The sequence below is a fragment of the Scyliorhinus torazame genome, chromosome 4, assembly GCF_047496885.1.
Source record: "Scyliorhinus torazame isolate Kashiwa2021f chromosome 4, sScyTor2.1, whole genome shotgun sequence".
Taxonomy (NCBI): Eukaryota; Metazoa; Chordata; class Chondrichthyes; order Carcharhiniformes; family Scyliorhinidae; genus Scyliorhinus; species Scyliorhinus torazame.
This window is the reverse complement of record NC_092710.1, coordinates 11,121,761-11,147,329: the sequence shown is the minus strand read 5'-3', so window position 1 is coordinate 11,147,329 and position 25,569 is coordinate 11,121,761. Positions and strand designations below refer to the sequence as shown.

Genomic DNA, 25,569 nt, shown 5'->3' with positions numbered 1-25,569 from the left:
TGCAGCACTCCCTCAGTGCTGACCCTCTGACAGTGCAGCACTCCCTCAGTCCTGACCCTCTGACAGTGCAGCATTCCCTCAGTACTGACCCTCTGACAGTGCAGTACTCCCTCCGTACTGACCCTCTGACAATGCGGCACTCCCTCCGTACTGACCCTCTGACAGTGCGGCACTCCCTCAGTACTGACCCTCTGACAGTGCAGCACTCCCTCAGTACTGACCATCTGACAGTGCAGCGCTCCGTCAGTACTGACCCTCTGACAGTGCAGCACTCCCTCAGTACTGACCCTCTGACAGTGCAGCACTCCCTCAGTACTGACCCTCTGACAGTGCAGCACTCCCTCAGCACTGACCCTCTGACAGTGCAGCACTCCCTCAGCACTGACCCTCCTACAGTGCGGCACTCCCTCAGTACTGACCCTCTGACAGTGCAGCACTCCCTCAGTACTGACCCTCCTACAGTGCAGCACTCCCTCAGTACTGACCCTCTGACAGTGCGGCACTCCCTCAGTACTGACCCTCTGACAGTGCCTCACTCCCTCAGTACTGACCCTCTGAGTGTGCAGCACTCCCTCAGAACTCACGCAATGACATGTTGATCTATATTTTTCTGTCAATGAGGAATAGTGCCCTGTCCTAAATATCCTGTCTGCCGAACATTGAAGCTCCAATGTCTATGTTTCCACGCTCAGTTGATTTATTTATTAATGAAGTCAATAATCGATGTAACTGGGCATTTTACAGCAAACTTGATCTGCTCCCTGAACTTGGACTGAGTCACCCCATAAATAAATGTGTTTGTGCAACAATTTAAATTCAGCAACATGTATCCAACTTGCTGTAAGATGTACTCAGAATCATTGTAACTCCCGGGGCCTCGCCCTGTAATGGTATAATATAAGAATTCAATCACAAACACCATCCAGAGGAGGATGAAGGTGCCCGATATGGCGAAGAGTAGAATTATAGACTTCCTCCGACTCTCCATCTCAGGGTCGCTGTGATTCTCTGCCTGACTCTGACCCCTGAGCCTCTTCCGGGAGCGACTGGCGACTAAAATGTGTCGGACTGTCAGCGTATTGAGCAGCACGACGAAAGCGAACGGCAGCAATGGCGTCAACACCTTATCAAACCAGCCATATCCCACCCAGATGGGATCAGTGAAGCAATTTGGCTTTACGTCACAGTACCAGGGCGTGTTGTCGATTATCAACAGAGGTTTATATATGAAGTACAGGGGGACGTTTTTGCAACACAGCAGGAGGCAGGTTGTTGCGATGACGACAGCCGCAGTTTTCCCGGTGCAGTATTTACTTTTAAGCGTCTGACAGCAAATGGCCACAAATCGATCGAAGGAGAAAATGACGGTGAACCAGACAGAGCAGTTTGTGGCTGCCCGAACGAGCACACTGACAATGCTACACAGAGGAGTGATGTTCAGGAAAGATCCCGGCAAGTAGTAATAATTGATCCGGCTCAGGATGACCTCCACGATAATGACCAATAGATCAGTTACTGCCATGGCCACGAGGTAGCGAGTGGTGCAAGTAGAGAGGCCACACTTTCCCCGGGACAGGATCACAATTGCCACTAAATTAACTGAAAGAGAGCATTGGAAGTGAGAAAGGAACTTGCTGTTGTAATAAAGATGTTATAACATGTATTCAGACAATTTTTTCCCAGGGTGGTAACGGCTCACTGGATTGGCGTTCTCACTAAGCCCTGATGGGCAGCACGGTAGCCTTGTGGGTAGCACAATTGCTTCACAGCTCCAGGGTCCCAGGTTCAATTCCGGCTTGGGTCACTGTCTGTGCGGAGTCTGCGCATCCTCCCCGTGTCTGCGTGGGTTTCCTCCGGGTGCTCCGGTTTCCTCCCACGGTCCAAAGATGTGCAGGTTAGGTGGATTGGCCGTGATAAATTGCCCTTAGTGTCCAAAATTGCCCTTAGTGTTGGGTGGGGTTACTGGGTTACGGGGATAGGGTGGAGGTGTTGACCTTGGGTAGGGTGCTCTTTCCAAGAGCCGGTGCAGACTCGATGGGCCGAATGGCCTCCTTCTGCACTGTAAATTCTATGAAAAATATCTATGAAAGGGAAACGGACTGCCAGTTTTCTTCCCTTCCTAATTACACATCCTCTTCCCGTTATCCATGGCTAACCCGGGTAGGAATGGCAAGCCTTTAGCATGAAGAGGGGTGGGATTGGAGGTGTGGTAAGTAATTTTCAAAAGTCAACCCCACTTCCCATAATCACCGCCATCTCTGCGCCCAAATCTGGTGAACTGGTGCGACGACAATAATCTCTCCCTCAATGGCAACAAAACGAAGGAGATTGTCAACAACTTCAGGAAGCGTAGTGGAGAACATGCCCCTGTCGACATCAATGGGGACGAAGTAGAAAGGGTCGAGAGCTTCAAGTTTTTAGGTGTCCAGATCACCAACAACCTGTCCTGGTTCCCCCATGCCGACACTATAGTTAAGAAAGCCCACCAACGACTCTACTTTCTCAGAAGACTGAGGAAATTTGGCGTGTCAGCTACGACCCTCACCAACTGTGACAGATGCACCATAGAAAGCATTATTTCTGGTTGTATCACAGCTTGGTATGGAGCCTGCTCTGCCCAAGACCGCAGGAAACTACAAAAGGTCGTGAATGTAGCCCAGTCCAAGAAAAAGATACCAAAGTTTGAGGTCACGTACCAACCGACTCAAGAACAGCTTCTTCCCTACTGCCATCAGACTTTTGAATGGACCTACCTCGTATTAAGTTGATCTTTTTTCTACACCTTGCTATAACTGTAACATTATATTCTGCAGTCTCTCCTTCCTTCCCTATGTACGGTCTGCATTGTTTGTACAGCATGCAAGAAACAGGGAAAAGCAGAGATACGCTTCCAGGGGTATGCTTGATACATTGAAATGAGGTGGGGCACCTCGCCAGGTAGCTTTGTCTACCTGGCTATCAGCTCGTCCCCATTCTACCCTCCTGCTTCAAACAAGTACATAAGAACTAGGAGCAGGAGTCGGCCATCTGGCCCCTCGAGCCTGCTCCACCATTCAATGAGATCATGGCTGATCTTTCGTGGACTCAGCTCCACTTTCCGGCCCGAACACCATAACCCTTAATCCCTTTATTCCTCAAAAAAACTATCTATCTTTATCTTAAACACATTTAATGAAGGAGCCTCTACTGCTTCACTGGGCAGGGAATTCCATAGATTCACAACCCTTTGGGTGAAGAAGTTCCTCCTAAACTCAGTCCTAAATCTACTTCCCCTTATTTTGAGGCTATGCCCCCTAGTTCTGCTTTCACCCGCCAGTGGAAACAACCTGCCCGCATCTATCCTATCTATTCCCTTCATAATCTTATGTTTGTATAAGATCCACCCCCATCTTTCTAAATTCCAACGAGTACAGTCCCAGTCTACTCAACCTCTCCTCGTAATCCAACCCCTTCAGCTCTGGGATTAACCTAGTGAATCTCCACTGCACACCCTCCAGCGCCAGTACGTCCTTTCTCCAGTAAGGAGACCAAAACTGAACACAATATGCCAGGTATGGCCTCACTAACACCTTATACAATTGCAGCATAACCTCCCTAGTCTTAAACTCCATCCCTCTAGCAATGAAGGACAAAATTCCATTCGCCTTCTTAATCACCTGCTGCACCTGTAAACCAACTTTTTGCGACTCATGCACTAGCACACCCAGGTCTCTCTGCACAGCAGCATGTTTTAATATTTTATCATTTAAATAATAATCCCTTCCCTGGATTAACAATCACCGCCTCTGTGATTGGATCGCCTTCAAAGCGGTGCCCGCCAGGGCGAAGCTTAGTAACCCACCTCTTTTGAGCAAACCGCCCCCCCTCCCCTGGGCCCTCCCCGATATGGACCTTAATCGCCCGCGGCTCATGGGACAGGACGGGAGCAGGATTCGGAGTGGCGAGCTCAGCTGGATGCGGCGGGAAGTCTCCCAGGATATACACGGAGGGGGGGGGGGGGGGATGGAATTTGAGGGCAAGGGAAGGCAGTTGAGTTGGGGAGGGATGCTGGCAATGAAGGGGGCGGGGGGGGGCACGGGGCTGAAGTGCAACCGAGCGTTGAGGAGCAAGCCCCCTGAAAGTGATCAGGGGCTGCAACCCCAGGCAACCAACGCAAATCTGGAAGGGGGGCTTCCCTCGGCCGCAGCAAAGGCTGGCGGGCCTGGGAGTCCGTGGAGCTCCTTAATCTCCGATCGCAAGTGGCATCTCCCGCCCGGGACCCCTGCGGAGCAGCGCAGGACCACCACATACTGGGTCCTCCCCCTGGAGACCTTCTCCACCCGCAGGTGGTCAGCTGGCAGAGGCAGTTTTCCCAAATGGGCGAGAGGGAAGACGAGGGAGGAGAGGCAACTGTCGGGTGGGGATGCTGAGTGAATGGAACTCAAATCCCAGCCACGGCTCTCAGAACGGAGCACAGGGTTGGGAGGAGCTGAGGTGCCGGGTCCACCACATCCCCATCCACTGGCAGCTTGTATTTACTGAAGAGGGAGGGAGAGAGAGGGGGGGGGGGGGGGGGGGAGGAGAGAGGTAGAACAATGAACAAAGAACAAAGAAAAGTACAGCACAGGAACAGGCCCTTCGGCCCTCCAAGCCCCTGCCGACTATGCTGCCCGACTAAACTACAATCTTCTACACTTCCTGGGTCCGTATCACTCTATTCCCATCCTATTCATGTATTTGTCAAGATGCCCCTTAAATGTCCCTATCGTCCCTGCTTCCACCACCTCCTCCGGCAGCGAGTTCCAGGCACCCACTACCCTCTGCGTAAAAAACTTGCCTCGTACATCTACTCTAAACCTTGCCCCTCTCACCTTAAACCTATGCCCCCTAGTAATTGACCCCTCTACCCTGGGGAAAAGCCTCTGACTATCCACTCTGTCTATGCCGCTCATAATTTTGTAGACCTCTATCAGGTCGCCCCTCACCCTCCGTCGTTCCAGTGAGAACAAACCGAGTTTATTCAACCGCCCCTCATAGCCAATGCCCTCCAGACCAGGCAACATTCTGGTAAATCTCTTCAGCACCCTCTCTAAAGCCTCCACATCCTTCTGGTAGTGTGGCGACCAGAATTGAACACTATACTCCAAGTGTGGCCTAACTAAGGTTCTATACAGCTGCAACATGACTTGCCAATTCTTATACTCAATGCCCCGGCCAATGAAGGCAAGCATGCCGTATGCCTTCTTGACTACCTTCTCCACCTGTGTTGCCCCTTTCAGTGACCTGTGGACCTGTACTCCTAGATCTCTCTGACTTTCAATACTCTTGAGGGTTCTACCATTCACTGTATATTCCCTACCTGCATTAGACCTTCCAAAATGCATTACCCCACATTTGTCCGGATTAAACTCCATCTGCCATCTCTCCGCCCAAATCTCCAAACAATCTAAATCCTGCTGTATCCTCAGACAGTCCTCGTCGCTATCCGCAATTCCACCAACCTTTGTGTCGTCTGCAAACTTACTAATCAGACCAGTTACATTTTCCTCCAAATCGTTTATATATACTACAAACAGCAAAGGTCCCAGCACTGATCCCTGCGGAACACCACTGGTCACAGCCCTCCAATTAGAAAAGCATCCTTCCATTGCTACTCTCTGCCTTCTATGACCTAGCCAGTTCTGTATCCATCTTGCCAGCTCACCCCTGATCCCATGTGACTTCACCTTTTGTACTAGTCTACCATGAGGGACCTTGTCAAAGGCCTTTCTGAAGTCCATATAGACAACATCCACTGCCCTACCTGCATCAATCATCTTTGTGACCTCCTCGAAAAACTCTATCAAGTTAGTGAGACACAACCTCCCCTTCACAAAACCATGCTGCCTCTCACTAATACGTCCATTTGCTTCCAAATGGGATTAGATCCTGTCTCGAAGAATTCTCTCCAGTAATTTCCCTACCACTGAAGTAAGGCTCACCGGCCTGTAGTTCCCTAGGGGGAGAGAGAGAGAGAGAGAGTGGGAGAAGGAGAGAGATGAGGAGAGAGAGTTGGGGGGGAGGGAGAGAGAGAGAGAGAGGGGGAAGGAGAGAGGGAGAGAGAGATGGGGAAGAGAGAGGGAGCGAGAGAGGAGGAAGGAGTGAGGGAGATGGGGGGGGGAGAGAGAGAGGGGAGAGAGAGAGGGGGGAGAGGGAGAGAGGGGGAGAGGTAGGGAGAGAGAGAGAGAGAGGGGAGGAGAGAGCGAGAGATATAGGGGGGAGAGAGGGAGAAGGAGAGAGATGAGGAGAGAGAGAGAGTTGGGGGGGAGAGAGAGAATAGGGGAGAGAGGGGGAGAGAGAGGGGGAGGAGAGAGATAGGGGAGAGGGGGGAAGTAGAGAGGGAGAGTGATAGGAGAGCGAGAGAGGGGGGAGGAGGGAGGAAGAGTTATCGGGGGATGAGGGATAACTTGAAAATATAGATTGACCCGAATAGCACCCACCTAAGTCTGCATAGGAGTCAGGGAGTGAGAATTGCTGTTCGCCATCTAGAATGTCTTATTGACACTTTTTGGTATAGGGGCAATTCTAAGAATAGTGTTGAGTTTTTTACTTCACTACTTCAACCTTCATAAGTCCTGCCCTCCAGTCCAGGCAGCATCCTGGTAAATCTCCTCTGCACCCTCTCCAAAGCATCCACATCCTTCCGAGAATGAGGCAACCAGAACTGGACACAATATTCCAAGTGTGGCCTAACTAGAGTTTTATAAAGCTGCAGAAAAACCTCACGGCTCTTAAACTCAATCCCCCTGTTAATGAAAGCCAACACACCACACGCCTTCTTAACCCTATCAACCTGGGTGGCAACTTTGTGGGATCTATGTACGTGGACCCCAAGATCCCTCTGTTCCTCCACACTTCCAAGAATCCTGCCTTTAACCCTGTATTCAACATTCAAATTCACCTTCCAAAATGAATCACTTCACATTTAGCGAGGTTGAACTCCACCTGCCACTTCTCAGCCCAGCTCTGCATCCTGTCAATGTCCTTGTTCTAACCTGCAACAGCCCTCGACACTATCCACAAGTCCCCCAACCTTCGCGTCGTCGGCAAGCTTGCTAACCCACCCCTCCACTTCCTCATCCAAGTCATTCGTAAAAACCACAAAGAGCAGAGGACACAGAACGCGCAGACTCCACACAGTCACCCGAGGAGGGAATTGAGCCTGGGTCCCTGGTGCTGTGAGGCAGCAGTGCTAACCGCTGTGCCGTGGAATCATTGTCTCTCAAAGGGTCCTTTCATTCGACATCATTGCAACATCGTCTGCCCGTCTCCATCTGTGCCGCCCCGAATAGCGACCTTCGTAAATAGTTACGCTCACTTACCTGGAACACCAATCATGGCAAGGATCAGGTAATATACTTTCTTGACGGTATAAAACGTTTCCATCATTTGCTCTGAGGAGTGATGTGCCCTTGATGTAACTCCCTCAGCATCCAGCTCTCAGGCATAGCTTTCCCAGTGCTCCCAATTTGTACCCTGCTCCATCTCCCCAGACGGGACATGAAGGTTGCGACATTCTTGCTTGTTTTCAATGTGAGCAAGAAGGCTGCGACATCGAGTTACGTCTGTGTCAAGGGAGCGTTCTTTAAGCTTCGGGATCGAATTGGATGATGGGACAATTAAAACCAGCAGGTTGAATGGAAGCTACAATCTCCATCTCACCTCCAGGTCCCGATGTCTTGTTCAGTAATCGTCCACATGCCAGAGTTTCCGCAGAATCCTGAAAGTGCAGAATTGAAGACCATTCGATTCATCTGGTCTGCACCAACCCTCTGAACGAGGGACACTACCCAAGGAACACCCCCCCCCCCCACCTCCCCCCCCCCCCATCCCAATAACCCCAGCTCACCTACACGCTGTGGGAGGAAACCGGAGCATCCGGAGGAAGCCCGCGCAGACACGGGGAGAACGTGCAGACTCCGCACAGACAGTGACCCCCGGGCGGAGTTCCTCTCTCAGCAACACCACCCCGGGGCGTGTCTGCTCTCTTTAAGTGTGGCCACTCTGTTCAGTGGTGGATGGGATTGTACAGAGTCCTAGTCAACGAGAAAGTGTGGTGGATACGCATCACTGTAAATACACAAGGGGTTAATGCAGATACACTGCAACTAAATAACCACTAGAGGGAGAACCAGAGACTTTCATGACACACAGACATTCAATAAATAGGTCAGTTAGATAGGACACGACCAATAGGTCAAGACACACCCAGAGGTGACACTACCACAAGGGGGCGACCCATATAAAAGGACAGGGCACACATGCTCTTTCTCTTTCCATAGGCGACACTCAGAGAGACAGGGGCAGATCAGAGCATCACACCCACCGCATGGCTTAGAGCAGACTGGTTAGTTAGACCGAGTTACTATAGTAAGTTCAGCAGGAGAGTCGAACTCAAGTAGGAGAATTGTTAACTGTTCTATAAATGTGTTAAACCTATCTCCAAGCCTGAACCTTCCTTTGTCAGAGTGCACATCAGAGGCAGCATCGGAAATTGAATCAGCGACGTGACCTGGGACATTGTAGGAACCTGATGGAGCAGCTCAAACTAATACAAAACCCAAAACAAGTAGCGCACTTTCAGCTCCATCCAGTGCAGGGCAGTGGCTTTGTCACTGGATAAGTAGTCCAGAGACCCAGGGTAATGCTCTGGGGGCGCTGGTTCGAATCCCACCATGGCGGACGGGGAAATTCAATACAAATCTGGAATTAAATGTCTGACAGTGACCATTGCCGATTGTCGGAAAAACCCATCTGGCTCACCAATGATCTTCACGGACCTCGGCGTACCTTACGTCCGACCGTCCGACCAAGTCAGAGCCTCCGACCGAGACGGAGCCTCCGAGAGACACGGACCCTCCGACTGAGACAGAGCCTCCGACCGATGTAGTCCATCAATCAGGTACAGACCCTTCAAGATTCCCCCTACCTTCAATCAACTGACCCTCACCTGATCCCGAGTCCGGAAATCTCCATTGCTCGCTGCTATCGGCCAACGGCGGAGAATCCCTCCCGACGCCAAAATAGGGGGCGTCGCCGGTTATTGAGGCTCCGCCCCTCGAGGCCGGAGTCAACCGCGTCGTGCGCCGCACGCCATTGGATGGTTCACCCCGATGCTCCGCCCCCCGATGTGCCGAGTTCCCGACTGCGCGGTTGACGTGTGGGGCGGGATTCTCCGATCCAGGAGTAGAAACTGGCGTAAAATGGCCACCGACTCCCCGTGTCGCTGGGGGCCGAGCAGGACGGCAGGGTAGCGCGCCCGCCTCCAGCTGCCGCTACGCTCCGGGCAATTGCCGGGGCCGTGGCCGGGCATCGCGCGGCCGTGGCTTGCGGCGGCCCCGCCTTGGTACAGGGCGGAGGCCGCTGGCGGAACCGGCCCGCGAGACAGTCCCCGCCTTCGGCCGGCTCGCGCGGCTCCTGGAGTACGCCGCTTGGAGGGGTCAGAGCGTCGCAAGAGCGGCCTCTGGCGCGGTATTTTGGCAGGTGTGCCGTTGCGCACGGCCGCCGCTATGTTGTACGGTGCGACCGATTTTGGGGTCGTAAAACACCACAGTTGCCACGCCGGATTCGGCACTTAGCCGCAGAATCGGAAAATCCCTCTCCGAGTCTCAAACTGAGAGACATAGGGCGTCATTCTCCGACCCCCCCAGCGGATCGAAGAATGGCCGATGGCTGCCGTGAATCCCGCCCCCGCCGGTTGCCGAAGTCTCCGGTACCGGATATTCGGCGGGGGCGGGAATCGGGCCGGGTCCCCCCCGCTCCATTCTCCGGCCCGGATGGGCCGAAGTCCCGCCGATAAATTGCCTGTCCCGCCGGCGCGGATTAAACCACCTTTTGAACGGCGGGACAAGGCGGCGCGGGCGGGCTCCGGGGTCCTGGGGGGGGGGTGCGGGGCAATCTGGCCCCGGGGGGTGCCCCCACGGTGGCCTGGCCCGCGATCGGGGCCCACCGATCCGCGGGCGGGCCTGTGCCGTGGGGGCACTCTTTCCCTTCCGCCTCCGCCACGGTCTCCACCATGGCGAAGGCGGAAGACACTCCATCCACTGCGCATGCGCGGGAAACTGTCAGCAGCCGCTAACGCTCCCGCGTATGCACCGCCTGGAGATGTCATTTCCACGCCAGCTGGCGGGGCAACAAAGGCCGTTTCCGCCAGCTGGCGGGGCGGAAATTCCTCCGGCGTCGGCCTAGCCCCTCAATGTTGGGGCTCGGCCCCCAAAGGTGCTGAGCCTTCCACACCTTTGGGGCGGTGCGATGCCCGTCTGATTGGCGCCGTTTTGGGCGCCAGTCGGCGGACATCGCGCCGTTTCGGGAGAATTTCGCCCCATATAAAACGTGGAGGCAATGAGAAATAAGGAGTAAAATTATTGAGACATCGAGGATTCTCCGGGGGTTTGACAGGGTCGATGCTGAGCGGATGTTTCCCCGTGTGGGAGAGTCTGGGCCCAGAGGGCAGAATCTCAGAGTGAGGGGAGATTCTGAGAGGATGTTTCCCCGTGTGGGAGAGTCTGGGCCCAGAGGGCAGAATCTCAGAGTGAGTGGAGATTCTGAGAGGATGTTTCCCCGTGTGGGAGTGTCTGGGAGCAGAGGGCAGAATCTCAGAGTGAGGGGAGATTCTGAGAGGATGTTTCCCCGTGTGGGAGAGTCTAGGCCCAGAGGGCAGAATCTCAGAGTGAGGGGAGATGCTGAGAGGATGTTTCCCCGTGTGGGAGAGTCTGGGAGCAGAGGGCAGAATCTCAGAGTGAGGGGAGATTCTGAGAGGATGTTTCCCCGTGTGGGAGAGTTTGGGCCCAGAGGGCAGAATCTCAGAGTGAGGGGAGATTCTGAGAGGATGTTTCCCCGTGTGGGAGAGTCTGGGCCCAGAGGGCAGAATCTCAGAATGAGTGGAGATTCTGAGAGGATGTTTCCCCGTGTGGGAGTGTCTGGGAGCAGAGGGCAGAATCTCAGAGTGAGGGGAGATTCTGAGAGGATGTTTCCCCGTGTGGGAGAGTCTGGGAGCAGAGGGCAGAATCTCAGAGTGAGGGGAGATTCTGAGAGGATGTTTCCCCGTGTGGGAGAGTCTGGGCCCAGAGGACAGAATCTCAGAGTGAGGGGAGATTCTGAGAGGATGTTTCCCCGTGTGGGAGAGTCTGGGCCCAGAGGGCAGAATCTCAGAGTGAGGGGAGATTCTGAGAGGATGTTTCCCCGTGTGGGAGAGTCTGGGCCCAGAGGGCAGAATCTCAGAGTGAGTGGAGATTCTGAGAGGATGTTTCCCCATGTGGGAGAGTCTGGGAGCAGAGGGCAGAATCTCAGAGACAGGGGAGATTCTGAGAGGATGTTTCCCCGTGTGGGAGAGTCTGGGAGCAGACGGCAGAATCTCAGAGACAGGGGAGATTCTGAGAGGATGTTTCCCCGTGTGAGAGAGTCTGGGAGCAGAGGACAGAATCTCAGAGTGAGGGGAGATTCTGAGAGGATGTTTCCCCGTGTGGGAGAGTGTGGGCGCAGAGGACAGAATCTCAGAGTGAGGGGAGATTCTGAGAGGATGTTTCCCCGTGTGGGAGAGTCTGGGAGCAGAGGACAGAATCTCAGAGTGAGGGGAGATTCTGAGAGGATGTTTCCCCGTGTGGGAGAGTCTGGGCCCAGAGGACAGAATCTCAGAGTGAGGGGAGATTCTGAGAGGATGTTTCCCCGTGTGGGAGAGTCTGGGCCCAGAGGGCAGAATCTCAGAGTGAGGGGAGATTCTGAAAGGATGTTTCCCCGTGTGGGAGAGTGTGGGCCCAGAGGGCAGAATCTCAGAGTGAGGGGAGATTCTGAGAGGATGTTTCCCCGTGTGGGAGAGTCTGGGAGCAGAGGGCAGAATCTCAGGGTGAGGGGAGATTCTGAGAGGATGTTCCCCCGTGTGGGAGTGTCTGGGCCCAGAGGACAGAATCTCCGAGTGAGGGGAGATTCTGAAAGGATGTTTCCCCGTGTGGGAGAATCTGGGACCAGAGGGCAGAATCTCAGAGTGAGGGGAGATTCTGAGAGGATGTTTCCCCGTGTGGGAGAGTCTGGGACCAGAGGACAGAATCTCCGAGTGAGGGGAGATTCTGAGAGGATGTTTCCCTGTGTGGGAGAGTCTGGGCCCAGAGGACAGAATCTCAGAGTGAGGGGAGATTCTGAGAGGATGTTTCCCCGTGTGGGAGAGTCTGGGCCCAGAGGGCAGAATCTCAGAGTGAGGGGAGACGCTGAGAGGATGTTTCCCCGTGTGGGAGAGTCTGGGCCCAGAGGGCAGAATCTCAGAGTGAGGGGAGATTCTGAGAGGATGTTTCCCCGTGTGGGAGAGTCTGGGACCAGAGGACAGAATCTCAGAGTGATGGGAGATGCTGAGAGGATGTTTCCCCGTGTGGGAGAGTCTGGGCCCAGAGGACAGAATCTCAGAGTGAGGGGAGATTCTGAGAGGATGTTTCCCCGTGTGGGAGAGTCTGGGCCCAGAGGACAGAATCTCAGAGTGAGGGGAGATTCTGAGAGGATGTTTCCCCGTGTGGGAGAGTCTGGGCCCAGAGGACAGAATCTCAGAGTGAGGGGAGATTCTGAGAGGATGTTTCCCCGTGTGGGAGAGTCTGGGCCCAGAGGACAGAATCTCAGAGTGAGGGGAGATTCTGAGAGGATGTTTCCCCGTGTGGGAGAGTCTGGGCCCAGAGGACAGAATCACAGAGTGAGGGGAGATTCTGAGAGGATGTTTCCCCGTGTGAGAGAGTCTGGGAGCAGAGTGCAGAATCTCAGAGTGAGGGGAGATTCTGAGAGGATGTTTCCCCGTGTGGGAGAGTCTGGGCCCAGAGGGCAGAATCTCAGAGTGAGGGGAGATTCTGAGAGGATGTTTCCCTGTGTGGGAGAGTCTGGGAGCAGAGGACAGAATCTCAGAGTGAGGGGAGATTCTGAGAGGATGTTTCCCCGTGTGGGAGAGTCTGGGCCCAGAGGACAGAATCTCAGAGTGAGGGGAGATTCTGAGAGGGTGTTTCCCCGTGTGGGAGAGTCTGGGAGCAGAGGACAGAATCTCAGAGTGAGGGGAGATTCTGAGAGGATGTTTCCCCGTGTGGGAGAGTCTGGGAGCAGAGGGCAGAATCTCAGAGTGAGGGGGGATTCTGAGAGGATGTTTCCCCGTGTGGGAGAGTCTGGGAGCAGAGGGCAGAATCTCAGAGACAGGGGAGATTCTGAGAGGATGTTTCCCCGTGTGGGAGAGTCTGGGAGCAGAGGGCAGAATCTCAGAGACAGGGGAGATTCTGACAGGATGTTTCCCCGTGTGGGAGAGTCTGGGCCCAGAGGGCAGAATCTCAGAGTGAGGGGAGATTCTGAGAGGATGTTTCCCCGTGTGGGAGAGTCTGGGAGCAGAGGACAGAATCTCTGTGTGAGTGGAGATTCTGAGAGGATGTTTCCCCGTGTGGGAGAGTCTGGGAGCAGAGGGCAGAATCTCAGAGTGAGGGGAGATTCTGAGAGGATGTTTCCCTGTGTGGGAGAGTCTGAGCCCAGAGGGCAGAATCTCAGAGTGAGGGGAGATTCTGAGAGGATGTTTCCCCGTGTTGGAGAGTCTGGGCCCAGAGGGCAGAATCTCAGAGTGAGGGGAGATTCTGAGAGGATGTTTCCCCGTGTGGGAGAGTCTGGGAGCAGAGGGCAGAATCTCCGAGTGAGGGGAGATTCTGAGAGGATGTTTCCCCGTGTGGGAGAGTCTGGGCCCAGAGGGCAGAATCTCAGAGTGAGGGGAGATTCTGAGAGGATGTTTCCCCGTGTGGGTGAGTGTGGGCGCAGAGGACAGAATCTCAGAATGAGGGGAGATTCTGAGAGGATGTTTCCCCGTGTGGGAGAGTCTGGAGGCAGAGGACAGAATCTCAGAGTGAGGGGAGATTCTGAGAGGATGTTTCCCCGTGTGGGAGAGTCTGGGAGCAGAGGACAGAATCTCAGAGTGAGGGGAGATTCTGAAAGGATGTTTCCCCGTGTGGGAGAGTCTGGGCCCAGAGGACAGAATCTCAGAGTGAGGGGAGATTCTGAGAGGATGTTTCCCCGTGTGGGAGAGTCTGGGCCCAGAGGGCAGAATCTGAGAGTGAGGGGAGATTCTGAGAGGATGTTTCCCCGTGTGGGAGAGTCTGGGAGCAGAGGGCAGAATCTCAGAGTGAGGGGAGATTCTGAGAGGATGTTTACCCGTGTGGGAGAGTGTGGGAGCAGAGGGCAGAATCTCAGAGTGAGGGGAGATTCTGAGAGGATGTTTCCCCGTGTGAGAGAGTCTGGGAGCAGAGGGCAGAATCTCAGAGTGAGGGGAGATTCTGAAAGGATGTTTCCCCGTGTGGGAGAGTCTGGGCCCAGAGGGCAGAATCTCAGGGTGAGGGGAGATTCTGAGAGGATGTTTCCCTGTGTGGGAGAGTCTGGCCCCAGAGGGCAGAATCTCAGAGTGAGGGGAGATTCTGAGAGGATGTTTCCCCGTGTGGGAGAGTCTGGGCCCAGAGGGCAGAATCTCAGAGTGAGGGGAGATTCTGAGAGGATGTTTCCCCGTGTGGGAGAGTCTGGGAGCAGAGGACAGAATCTCAGAGTGAGGGGAGATTCTGAAAGGATGTTTCCCCATGTGGGAGAGTCTGGGAGAAGAGGACAGAATCTCAGAGTGAGGGGAGATTCTGAGAGGATGTTTCCCCGTGTGGGAGAGTCTGGGAGCAGAGGGCAGAATCTCAGAGTGAGGGGAGATTCTGAAAGGATGTTTCCCCGTGTGGGAGAGTCTGGGCCCAGAGGGCAGAATCTCAGAGTGAGGGGAGATGCTGAGAGGATGTTTCCCCGTGTGGGAGAGTCTGGGCCCAGAGGGCAGAATCTCAGAGTGAGGGGAGATTCTGAGAGGATGTTTCCCCATGTGGGAGAGTCTGGGCCCAGAGGGCAGAATCTCAGGGTGAGGGGAGATTCTGAGAGGATGTTTCCCCGTGTGGGAGAATCTGGGACCAGAGGGCAGAATCTCAGAGTGAGGGGAGATTCTGAGAGGATGTTTCCCCGTGTGGGAGAGTCTGGGAGCAGAGGGCAGAATCTCAGAGTGAGGGGAGATTCTGAGAGGATGTTTCCCCGTGTGAGAGAGTCTGGGAGCAGAGGGCAGAATCTCAGAGTGAGGGGAGATTCTGAAAGGATGTTTCCCCGTGTGGGAGAGTCTGGGCCCAGAGGGCAGAATCTCAGAGTGAGGGGAGATTCTGAGAGGATGTTTCCCCATGTGGGAGAGTCTGGGCCCAGAGGGCAGAATCTCAGAGTGAGGGGAAAATCTGAGAGGATGTTTCCCCGTGTGGGAGAATCTGGGACCATAGGGCAGAATCTCAGAGTGAGGGGAGATTCTGAGAGGATGTTTCCCCGTGTGGGAGAGTCTGGGCCCAGAGGACAGAATCTCAGAGTGAGGGGAGATTCTGAGAGGATGTTTCCCCGTGTGGGAGAGTCTGGGCCCAGAGGGCAGAATCTCAGAGTGAGGGGAGATTCTGAGAGGATGTTTCCCCGTGTGGGAGAGTCTGGGCCCAGAGGACAGAATCTCAGAGTGAGAGGAGATTCGGAGAGGATGTTTCCCCGTGTGGGAGAGTCTGGGAGCAGAGGGCAGAATCTCAGAGTGAGGGGAGATTCTGAGATGATGTTTCCCCGTGTGTGAGAGTCTGGTAGCAGAGGGCAGAATCTCAGAGTGAGGGGAGATTCTGAGAGGATGTTTCCCCGTGTGGGTGAGTGTGGGCGCAGAGGACAGAATCTCAGAATGAGGGGAGATTCTGAGAGGATGTTTCCCCGTGTGGGAGAGTCTGCGAGCAGAGGACAGAATCTCAGAGTGAGGGGAGATTCTGAGAGGATGTTTCCCCGTGTGGGAGAGTCTGGGAGCAGAGGACAGAATCTCAGAGTGAGGGGAGATTCTGAAAGGATGTTTCCCCGTGTGGGAGAGTCTGGGCCCAGAGGGCAGAATCTCAGAGTGAGGGGAGATTCTGAGAGGATGTTTACCCGTGTGGGAGAGTGTGGGAGCAGACGGCAGAATCTCAGAGTGAGGGGAGATTCTGAGAGGATGTCTCCCCGTGTGAGAGAGTCTGGGAGCAGAGGGCAGAATCTCAGAGTGAGGGGAGATTCTGAAAGGATGTTTCCCCGTGTGGGAGAGTCTGGGCCCAGAGGGCAGAATCTCAGGGTGAGGGGAGATTCTGAGAGGATGTTTCCCCGTGTGGGAGAGTCTGGGAGCAGAGGACAGAATCTCAGAGTGAGGGGAGATTCTGAGAGGATGTTTCCCCGTGTGGGAGAGTCTGTGCCCAGAGGGCAGAATCTCAGAGTGAGGGGAGATTCTGAGAGGATGTTTCCCCGTGTGGGAGAGTCTGGGCCCAGAGGGCAGAATCTCAGAGTGAGGGGAGATTCTGAGAGGATGTTTCCCCGTGTGGGAGAGTGTGGGCCCAGAGGGCAGAATCTCAGAGTGAGGGGAGATTCTGAGAGGATGTTTCCCCGTGTGGGTGAGTGTGGGCCCAGAGGACAGAATCTCAGAATGAGGGGAGATTCTGAGAGGATGTTTCCCCATGTGGGAGAGTCTAGGAGCAGAGGACAGAATCTCAGAGTGAGGGGAGATTCTGAGAGGATGTTTCCCCGTGTGGGAGAGTCTGGGAGAAGAGGACAGAATCTCAGAGTGAGGGGAGATTCTGAGAGGATGTTTCCCCATGTGGGAGAGTCTGGGAGCAGAGGGCAGAATCTCAGAGTGAGGGGAGATTCTGAAAGGATGTTTCCCCGTGTGGGAGAGTCTGGGCCCAGAGGGCAGAATCTCAGAGTGAGGGGAGATGCTGAGAGGATGTTTCCCCGTGTGGGAGAGTCTGGGCCCAGAGGGCAGAATCTCAGAGGGAGGGGAGATGCTGAGAGGATGTTTCCCCGTGTGGGATAGTCTGGGACCAGAGGACAGAATCTCAGAGTGAGGGGAGATTCTGAGAAGATGTTTCCCCGTGTGGGAGAGTCTGGGCCCAAAGGGCAGAATCTCAGAGTGAGGGGAGATTCTGAGAGGATGTTTCCCCGTGTGGGAGAGTCTGGGCCCAGAGGGCAGAATCTCAGAATGAGGGGAGATTCTGAGAGGATGTTTCCCCGTGTGGGAGAGTGCGAGCAGAGGACAGAATCTCAGAGTGAGGGGAGATTCTGAGAGGATGTTTCCCCGTGTGGGAGAATCTGGGAGCAGAGGACAGAATCTCAGAGTGAGGGGAGATTCTGAAAGGATGTTTCCCCGTGTGGGAGAGTCTGGGCCCAGAGGACAGAATCTCAGAGTGAGGGGAGATTCTGAGAGGATGTTTCCCCGTGTGGGAGAGTCTGGGCCCAGAGGGCAGAATCTGAGAGTGAGGGGAGATTCTGAGAGGATGTTTCCCCGTGTGGGAGAGTCTGGGAGCAGAGGGCAGAATCTCAGAGTGAGGGGAGATTCTGAGAGGATGTTTCCCCGTGTGGGAGAGTGTGGGACCAGAGGGCAGAATCTCAGAGTGAGGGGAGATTCTGAGAGGATGTTTACCCGTGTGGGAGAGTGTGGGAGCAGAGGGCAGAATCTCAGAGTGAGGGGAGATTCTGAGAGGATGTTTCCCCGTGTGAGAGAGTCTGGGAGCAGAGGGCAGGATCTCAGAGTGAGGGGAGATTCTGAAAGGATGTTTCCCCGTGTGGGAGAGTCTGGGAGCAGAGGGCAGAATCTCAGAGTGAGGGGAGAATCTGAGAGGATGTTTCCCCGTGTGGGAGAGTCTGGGCCCAGAGGGCAGAATCTCAGGGTGAGGGGAGATTCTGAGAGGATGTTTCCCCGTGTGGGAGAATCTGGGACCAGAGGGCAGAATCTCAGAGTGAGGGGAGATTCTGAGAGGATGTTTCCCCGTGTGGGAGAGTCTGGGAGCAGAGGGCAGAATCTCAGAGTGAGGGGAGATTCTGAGAGGATGTTTCCCCGTGTGAGAGAGTCTGGGAGCAGAGGGCAGAATCTCAGAGTGAGGGGAGATTCTGAAAGGATGTTTCCCCGTGTGGGAGAGTCTGGGCCCAGAGGGCAGAATCTCAGAGTGAGGGGAGATTCTGAGAGGTTGTTTCCCCATGTGGGAGAGTCTGGGCCCAGAGGGCAGAATCTCAGAGTGAGGGGAAATTCTGAGAGGATGTTTCCCCGTGTGGGAGAATCTGGGACCAGAGGGCAGAATCTCAGAGTGAGGGGAGATTCTGAGAGGATGTTTCCCCGTGTGGGAGAGTCTGGGCCCAGAGGACAGAATCTCAGAGTGAGGGGAGATTCTGAGAGGATGTTTCCCCGTGTGGGAGAGTCTGGGAGCAGAGGGCAGAATCTCAGAGTGAGGGGAGATTCTGAGATGATGTTTCCCCGTGTGGGAGAGTCTGGTAGCAGAGGGCAGAATCTCAGAGTGAGGGGAGATTCTGAGAGGATGTTTCCCTGTGTGGGAGAGTCTGGGCCCAGAGGGCAGAATCTCAGAGTCAGGGGAGATTCTGAGAGGATGTTTCCCCGTGTGGGAGAGTCTGGGCCCAGAGGGCAGAATCTCAGAGTGAGGGGAGATTCTGAGAGGATGTTTCCCCGTGTGGGAGAGTCTGGGCCCAGAGGGCAGAATCTCAGAGTGAGGGGAGATTCTGAGAGGATGTTTCCCCGTGTGGGTGAGTGTGGGCGCAGAGGACAGAATCTCAGAATGAGGGGAGATTCTGAGAGGATGTTTCCCCGTGTGGGAGAGTCTGCGAGCAGAGGACAGAATCTCAGAGTGAGGGGAGATTCTGAGAGGATGTTTCCCCGTGTGGGAGAGTCTGGGAGCAGAGGATAGAATCTCAGAGTGAGGGGAGATTCTGAAAGGATGTTTCCCCGTGTGGGAGAGTCTGGGCCCAGAGGGCAGAATCTGAGAGTGAGGGGAGATTCTGAGAGGATGTTTCCCCGTGTGGGAGAGTCTGGGAGCAGAGGGCAGAATCTCAGAGTGAGGGGAGATTCTGAGAGGATGTTTCCCCGTGTGGGAGAGTGTGGGACCAGAGGGCAGAATCTCAGAGTGAGGGGAGATTCTGAGAGGATGTTTACCTGTGTGGGAGAGTGTGGGAGCAGACGGCAGAATCTCAGAGTGAGGGGAGATTCTGAAAGGATGTTTCCCCGTGTGGGAGAGTCTGGGCCCAGAGGGCAGAATCTCAGGGTGAGGGGAGATTCTGAGAGGATGTTTCCCTGTGTGGGAGAGTCTGTGCCCAGAGGGCAGAATCTCAGAGTGAGGGGAGATTCTGAGAGGATGTTTCCCCGTGTGGGAGAGTCTGGGCCCAGAGGGCAGAATCTCAGAGTGAGGGTAGATTCTGAGAGGATGTTTCCCCGTGTGGGAGAGTGTGGGCCCAGAGGGCAGAATCTCAGAGTGAGGGGAGATTCTGAGAGGATGTTTCCCCGTGTGGGTGAGTGTGGGCCCAGAGGACAGAATCTCAGAATGAGGGGAGATTCTGAGAGGATGTTTCCCCATGTGGGAGAGTCTAGGAGCAGAGGACAGAATCTCAGAGTGTGGGGAGATTCTGAGAGGATGTTTCCCCGTGTGGGAGAGTCTGGGAGAAGAGGACAGAATCTCAGAGTGAGGGGAGATTCTGAGAGGATGTTTCCCCGTGTGGGAGAGTCTGGGAGCAGAGGGCAGAATCTCAGAGTGAGGGGAGATTCTGAAAGGATGTTTCCCCGTGTGGGAGAGTCTGGGCCCAGAGGGCAGAATCTCAGAGTGAGGGGAGATGCTGAGAGGATGTTTCCCCGTGTGGGAGAGTCTGGGCCCAGAGGGCAGAATCTCAGAGTGAGGGGAGATGCTGAGAGGATGTTTCCCCGTGTGGGATAGTCTGGGACCAGAGGACAGAATCTCAGAGTGAGGGGAGATTCTGAGAAGATGTTTCCCCGTGTGGGAGAGTCTGGGCCCAGAGGGCAGAATCTCAGAGTGAGGGGAGATTCTGAGAGGATGTTTCCCCGTGTGGGAGAGTCTGGGAGCAGAGGGCAGAATCTCAGAGTTAGGGGAGATTCTGAGAGGATGTTTCCCCGTGTGGGAGAGTCTGGGCCCAGAGGGCAGAATCTCAGGGTGAGGGGAGATTCTGAGAGGATGTTTCCCCGTGTGGGAGAATCTGGGACCAGAGGGCAGAATCTCAGAGTGAGGGGAGATTCTGAGAGGATGTTTCCCCGTGTGAGAGAGTCTGGGAGCAGAGGGCAGAATCTCAGAGTGAGGGGAGATTCTGAAAGGATGTTTCCCCGTGTGGGAGAGTCTGGGCCCAGAGGGCAGAATCTCAGAGTGAGGGGAGATTCTGAGAGGATGTTTCCCCATGTGGGAGAGTCTGGGCCCAGAGGGCAGAATCTCAGAGTGAGGGGAAATTCTGAGAGGATGTTTCCCCGTGTGGGAGAATCTGGGACCAGAGGGCAGAATCTCAGAGTGAGGGGAGATTCTGAGAGGATGTTTCCCCGTGTGGGAGAGTCTGGGCCCAGAGGACAGAATCTCAGAGTGAGGGGAGATTCTGAGAGGATGTTTCCCCGTGTGGGAGAGTCTGGGAGCAGAGGGCAGAATCTCAGAGTGAGGGGAGATTCTGAGATGATGTTTCCCCGTGTGGGAGAGTCTGGGAGCAGAGGGCAGAATCTCCGAGTGAGGGGAGATTCTGAGAGGATGTTTCCCAGTGTGGGAGAGTCTGGGCCCAGAGGACAGAATCTCAGAGTGAGGGGAGATTCTGAGAGGATGTTTCCCCGTGTGGGAGAGTCTGGGAGCAGAGGGCAGAATCTCAGAGTGAGGGGAGATTCTGAGAGGATGTTTCCCCGTGTGGGAGAGTCTGGGCCCAGAGGGCAGAATCTCAGGGTGAGGGGAGATTCTGAGAGGATGTTTCCCTGTGTGGGAGAGTCTGGGCCCAGAGGGCAGAATCTCAGATTGAGGGGAGATTCTGAGAGGATGTTTCCCCGTGTGGGAGAGTCTGGGCCCAGAGGGCAGAATCTCAGAGTGAGGGGAGATTCTGAGAGGATGTTTCCCCGTGTGGGAGAGTCTGGGAGCAGAGGACAGAATCTCAGAGTGAGGGGAGATTCTGAGAGGATGTTTCCCCGTGTGGGAGAGTCTGGGAGCAGAGGACAGAATCTCAGAGTGAGGGGAGATTCTGAGAGGATGTTTCCCCGTGTGGGTGAGTGTGGGCCCAGACGACAGAATCTCAGAATGAGGGGAGATTCTGAGAGGATGTTTCCCCGTGTGGGAGAGTCTAGGAGCAGAGGACAGAATTTCAGAGTGAGGGGAGATTCTGAGAGGATGTTTCCCCGTGTGGGAGAGTCTGGGAGAAGAGGACAGAATCTCAGAGTGAGGGGAGATTCTGAGAGGATGTTTCCCCGTGTGGGAGAGTCTGGGAGCAGAGGGCAGAATCTCAGAGTGAGGGGAGATGCTGAGAAGATGTTTCCCTGTGTGGGAGAGTCTGGGCCCAGAGGGCAGAATCTCAGAGTGAGGGGAGATTCTGAGAAGATGTTTCCCCGTGTGGGAGAGTCTGGGAGCAGAGGACAGAATCTCAGAATGAGGGGAGATTCTGAGAGGATGTTTTCCCGTGTGGGAGAGTCTGGGAGCAGAGGACAGAATTTCAGAGTGAGGGGAGATTCTGAAAGGATGTTTCCCCGTGTGGGAGAGTCTGGGAGAAGAGGACAGAATCTCAGAGTGAGGGGAGATTCTGAGAGGATGTTTCCCCGTGTGGGAGAGTCTGGGAGCAGAGGGCAGAATCTCAGAGTGAGGGGAGATTCTGAAAGGATGTTTCCCCGTGTGGGAGAGTCTGGGCCCAGAGGGCAGAATCTCAGAGTGAGGGGAGATTCTGAAAGGATGTTTCCCCGTGTGGGAGAGTCTGGGCCCAGAGGACAGAATCTCAGAGTGAGGGGAGACGCTGAGAGGATGTTTCCCCGTGTGGGAGAGTCTGGGCCCAGAGGACAGAATCTCAGAGCGAGGGGAGATTCTGAGAGGATGTTTCCACGTGTGGGAGAGTCTGGGCCCAGAGGACAGAATCTCAGAGTGAGGGGAGACGCTGAGAGGCTGTATCCCCGTGTGTGAGAGTCTGGGAGTAGAGGGCAGAATCTCAGAGTGAGGGGAGATTCTGAGAGGATGTTTCCCCGTGTAAGAGAGTCTGGGAGCAGAGGGCAGAATCTCAGAGTGAGGGGAGATTCTGAGAGGATGTTTCCCCGTGTGGGAGAGTCTGGGAGCAGAGGGCAGAATCTCAGAGTGAGGGGAGATTCTGAGAGGATGTTTCCCCGTGTGGGAGAGTCTGGGCCGAGAGGGCAGAATCTCAGGGTGAGGGGAGATTCTGAGAGGATGTTTCCCTGTGTGGGAGAGTCTGGGCCCAGAGGGCAGAATCTCAGAATGAGGGGAGATTCTGAGAGGATGTTTCCCAGTGTGGGAGAGTCTAGGAGCAGAGGACAGAATTTCAGAGTGAGGGGAGATTCTGAGAGGATGTTTCCCCGTGTGGGAGAGTCTGGGAGAAGAGGACAGAATCTCAGAGTGAGGGGAGATTCTGAGAGGATGTTTCCCCGTGTGGGAGAGTCTGGGAGCAGAGGGCAGAATCTCAGAGTGAGGGGAGATTCTGAAAGGATGTTTCCCCGTGTGGGAGAGTCTGGGCCCAGAGGGCAGAATCTCAGAGTGAGGGGAGATGCTGAGAAGATGTTTCCCTGTGTGGGAGAGTCTGGGCCCAGAGGGCAGAATCTCAGAGTGAGGGGAAATTCTGAGAGGATGTTTCCCCGTGTGGGAGAGTCTGGGAGCAGACGACAGAATCTCAGAGCGAGGGGAGATTCTGAGAGGATGTTTCCCCGTGTGGGAGAGTCTGGGAGCAGAGGACAGAATCTCAGAGTGAGGGGAGATTCTGAGAGGATGTTTCCCCGTGTGGGAGATTCTGGGACTGTAGGACAGAATCTCAGAGTGAGGGGAGATGCTGAGAGGATGTTTCCCCGTATGGGAGAGTCTGGGAGCAGAGGACAGAATCTCAGAGCGAGGGGTTGCCCATTTCACACAGAGATGAGGAGGAATATCTTCTCTCGGAGGGGAGTGAGTGTGGAACTCTTCACCGCAGAGAGCTGTCGAGACTGGGCCGTTCAGTATGGTCCAGGCTGAGAGATTGTTAATCAGTGAGGGGGTCGAGGGTCACGGGGATAAGGCAGGAAGATGGAATGAGGATTATCACAGCGGATCAGTCACAATCTCAACGAATGGCGGAGGGGACTGGATGGGCCGAGTGGCCTAATTCTGTTCCTCCGGCCTATGGGTGCAGGAACAGGGGGAGCTGGGTAGATTTGTGCATAGATCGTTGAAGAGGACAGGTAACGAGAGCAGTTCCTAAAGATACTAGTACCCTGAGCTTTATTTATAGGGGCAGAGATTACAGGAGCGAGGAAGTTAGTTATACTGAGCCGATACAAGACACCAGTTAGACCTCAGCTGGAATATTGTGGACTATCCTGGTCGGCTACACTACAGGAAGGAGGCGAACTCACTGAAGAGAGAGCAGAGGAGGTTCACAAGAGTGGTTCGGGAGATGAGAAACTTCAGTTGTGAGGACAGGTTGGAGAGTTTGCGAGTTTTCCTTGGAGAAAAAAGGCGAGGAGATTAGAGATGTCCAAAACCATTGGGGGGGAGGGGGGGAGCTGGACTGAGGACTCAGGGAGAAACTGTTCCTGTTTTTCAAAGGATCTGGAGAGGGCACCGATTGAAAGTGATTTGAACAAGAAGCAAATGTGATGAGCTTTTAGAAAATCACAGCGAGGGGTTTGGGTCGGGAACGCGCGGCCTGGGAGTGTGGAGGAGGCTGGTTCAATCGAGGCGTTCCGGAGGACATTGTTTCTGTGCAGGGGGGGTCGGGGAGGAGGTATGGCTACGGCACTGAGTCGCGCTGCTCATAAAACAGTTGATAAAAGTGCGGAGGAAATTCACCAGAATGATTCCAGGGATAAAAACTGGGATAGACTGGGGGGTCGATCATCCAACTCGATAGCCTGATCGCGCCTTTCCCAACCACACGGACAGCACCCTGTCTACCCAGGATCAAAGCCAGGATCGACCAAAGAATGACCAGCACCGTGCGCCATTACCAAAACCATACCACAGGGCAGAGTAGCAGAGCCTGCATAGAACCTTCCAATCCCTCCAGTGCAGGAGGAGGCCATCGAGTCTTCGTCGACCCTCTAAAAGAGCACTCTATCTCGGCCCACTTCCCCTCCCTATCCCCCCGTGACCCCCATAACCCCAAACAACCCCAAACATCTTCTGGGTTGGCCATTTCCAAAAGTCACCAGGCACTGAAGGAAATGGGAAGTTACCATCCTCTGCTGCATTCGTAATATTGACCTTGGCCGAGTTGTTCTCTCCTCCTGGCCTTGGGGGCGCCTGGTTAGGCCGCTCCCTCAGGGGCCCGGTGCGCGCTCACTTGATGGGCTGAATGGCCGGCCACTGCAGTGGTTCCACCTGTCGAGGGGGCGGGAGGCGCCTGCGCCAAGGCGGGAGAACCAGGACGTCATCATCAGGGTTTGTGGCGTCAGGAGGCGGGGTCACCGCAGGGCAGGGTCCAGACCTAGTTGGGGGGGGGGTCAGTGTCCGGATCGTCATCAGGGAGTATCTCTCCCATATCAGGGGTGGGGTCCCCCTTATTAGGGGAGGGGTCTGTCCGTCACCAGGGTGCGGTCTCTCTTATTAGGGAAGGGGTCAGTTACATCATCAGGGTGTCGGCTCTCCTTATTGGGGGAGGGGTCTGTTGCATCATCAGGGTGTCAGCTCTCCTTATTGGGGGAGGGGTCTGTTACATCATCAGGGTGTCGGCTCTCCTTATTAGAGGAGGGGTCAGTTACATCATCACGGTGTCGGCTCCCCTTATCAGGGGAGGGGTCTGTTGCATCATCAGTGTGTCGGCTCTCCTTATCAGGGGAGGGGTCTGTTACATCATCAGTGTGTCAGCTCCCCTTATTAGGGGAGGGGTCTGTTGCATCATCAGGGTGTATCTCTTCCTTATTAGAACAAAGAAATAAAGAGGTAGGCAGAAAGCGGGTAATTATAGGCCAGTGAGCTTAACTTCGGTAGTAGGGAAGATGCTGGAATCTATCATCAAGGAAGAAATAGCAAGGCATCTGGATGGAAATTGTCCCATTGGACAGACGCAGCTTGGGTTCATAAAGGGCAGGTCGTGCCTAACTAATTTAGTGGAATTTTTTGAGGACATTAACAGTGCGGTAGATAACGGGGAGCCAATGGATATGGTATACCTGGATTTCCAGAAAGCCTTTAACAAGGTGCCACACAAAAGGTTGTTGCATAATGTGGTGGTATGTATATGGGGTAATACGGTACACCAGGAATGCCGAGCAGCTATTGGAGGACAGATGCTGGATCCCGATTGGATCCTCCACCTACTGGGCTCCACCCAGATAGGAGGGATATAAGAACCTGGGTTTAATCCCCGCAGCTGCATTCTGTGACTGAGCTGCTGGGGAACAAGTCTGCTTAATAAAGCCTCGATTGAAGTTCTTTACGTCTCGCCTCGTGTGTGATCGATGGTGCTACACATAAGATAAAGATGCATGGCATTCAGGGGAAAGTAGGAGCATGGATAGAGGATTGGTTAATTAATAGAAAGCAAAGAGTGGGGATTAATGGGCTTTTCTCTGGTTGGCAA

At 54.5% G+C, this 25,569-nt stretch overlaps 1 protein-coding gene across 1 annotated transcript; it reads right to left on the bottom strand.

Annotated features, from left to right (window-relative positions):
• Positions 1 to 680: 680 nt before the first annotated feature.
• On the bottom strand, positions 681 to 24,505 carry LOC140411556 (G-protein coupled receptor 15-like). The gene is made up of 3 exons (XM_072500637.1): positions 24,224 to 24,505; positions 7,681 to 7,738; positions 681 to 1,599 (listed from the first exon to the last, which is right to left on the bottom strand). Exons 1-3 carry the CDS (start codon positions 24,236 to 24,238, stop codon positions 698 to 700), a joined length of 975 nt encoding a protein of 324 aa, XP_072356738.1. The 5' UTR covers positions 24,239 to 24,505; the 3' UTR covers positions 681 to 697.
• Between the last annotated feature and the right edge of the window lie 1,064 nt (positions 24,506 to 25,569).

Coding starts and splice junctions, on each gene's coding strand:
- LOC140411556 (XM_072500637.1), bottom strand. Junction 1,600..7,680: donor CAAGACATCGGGACCTGGAG/GTGAGATGGAGA, acceptor GCTCTCTTTCAG/TTAATTTAGTGGCAATTGTG.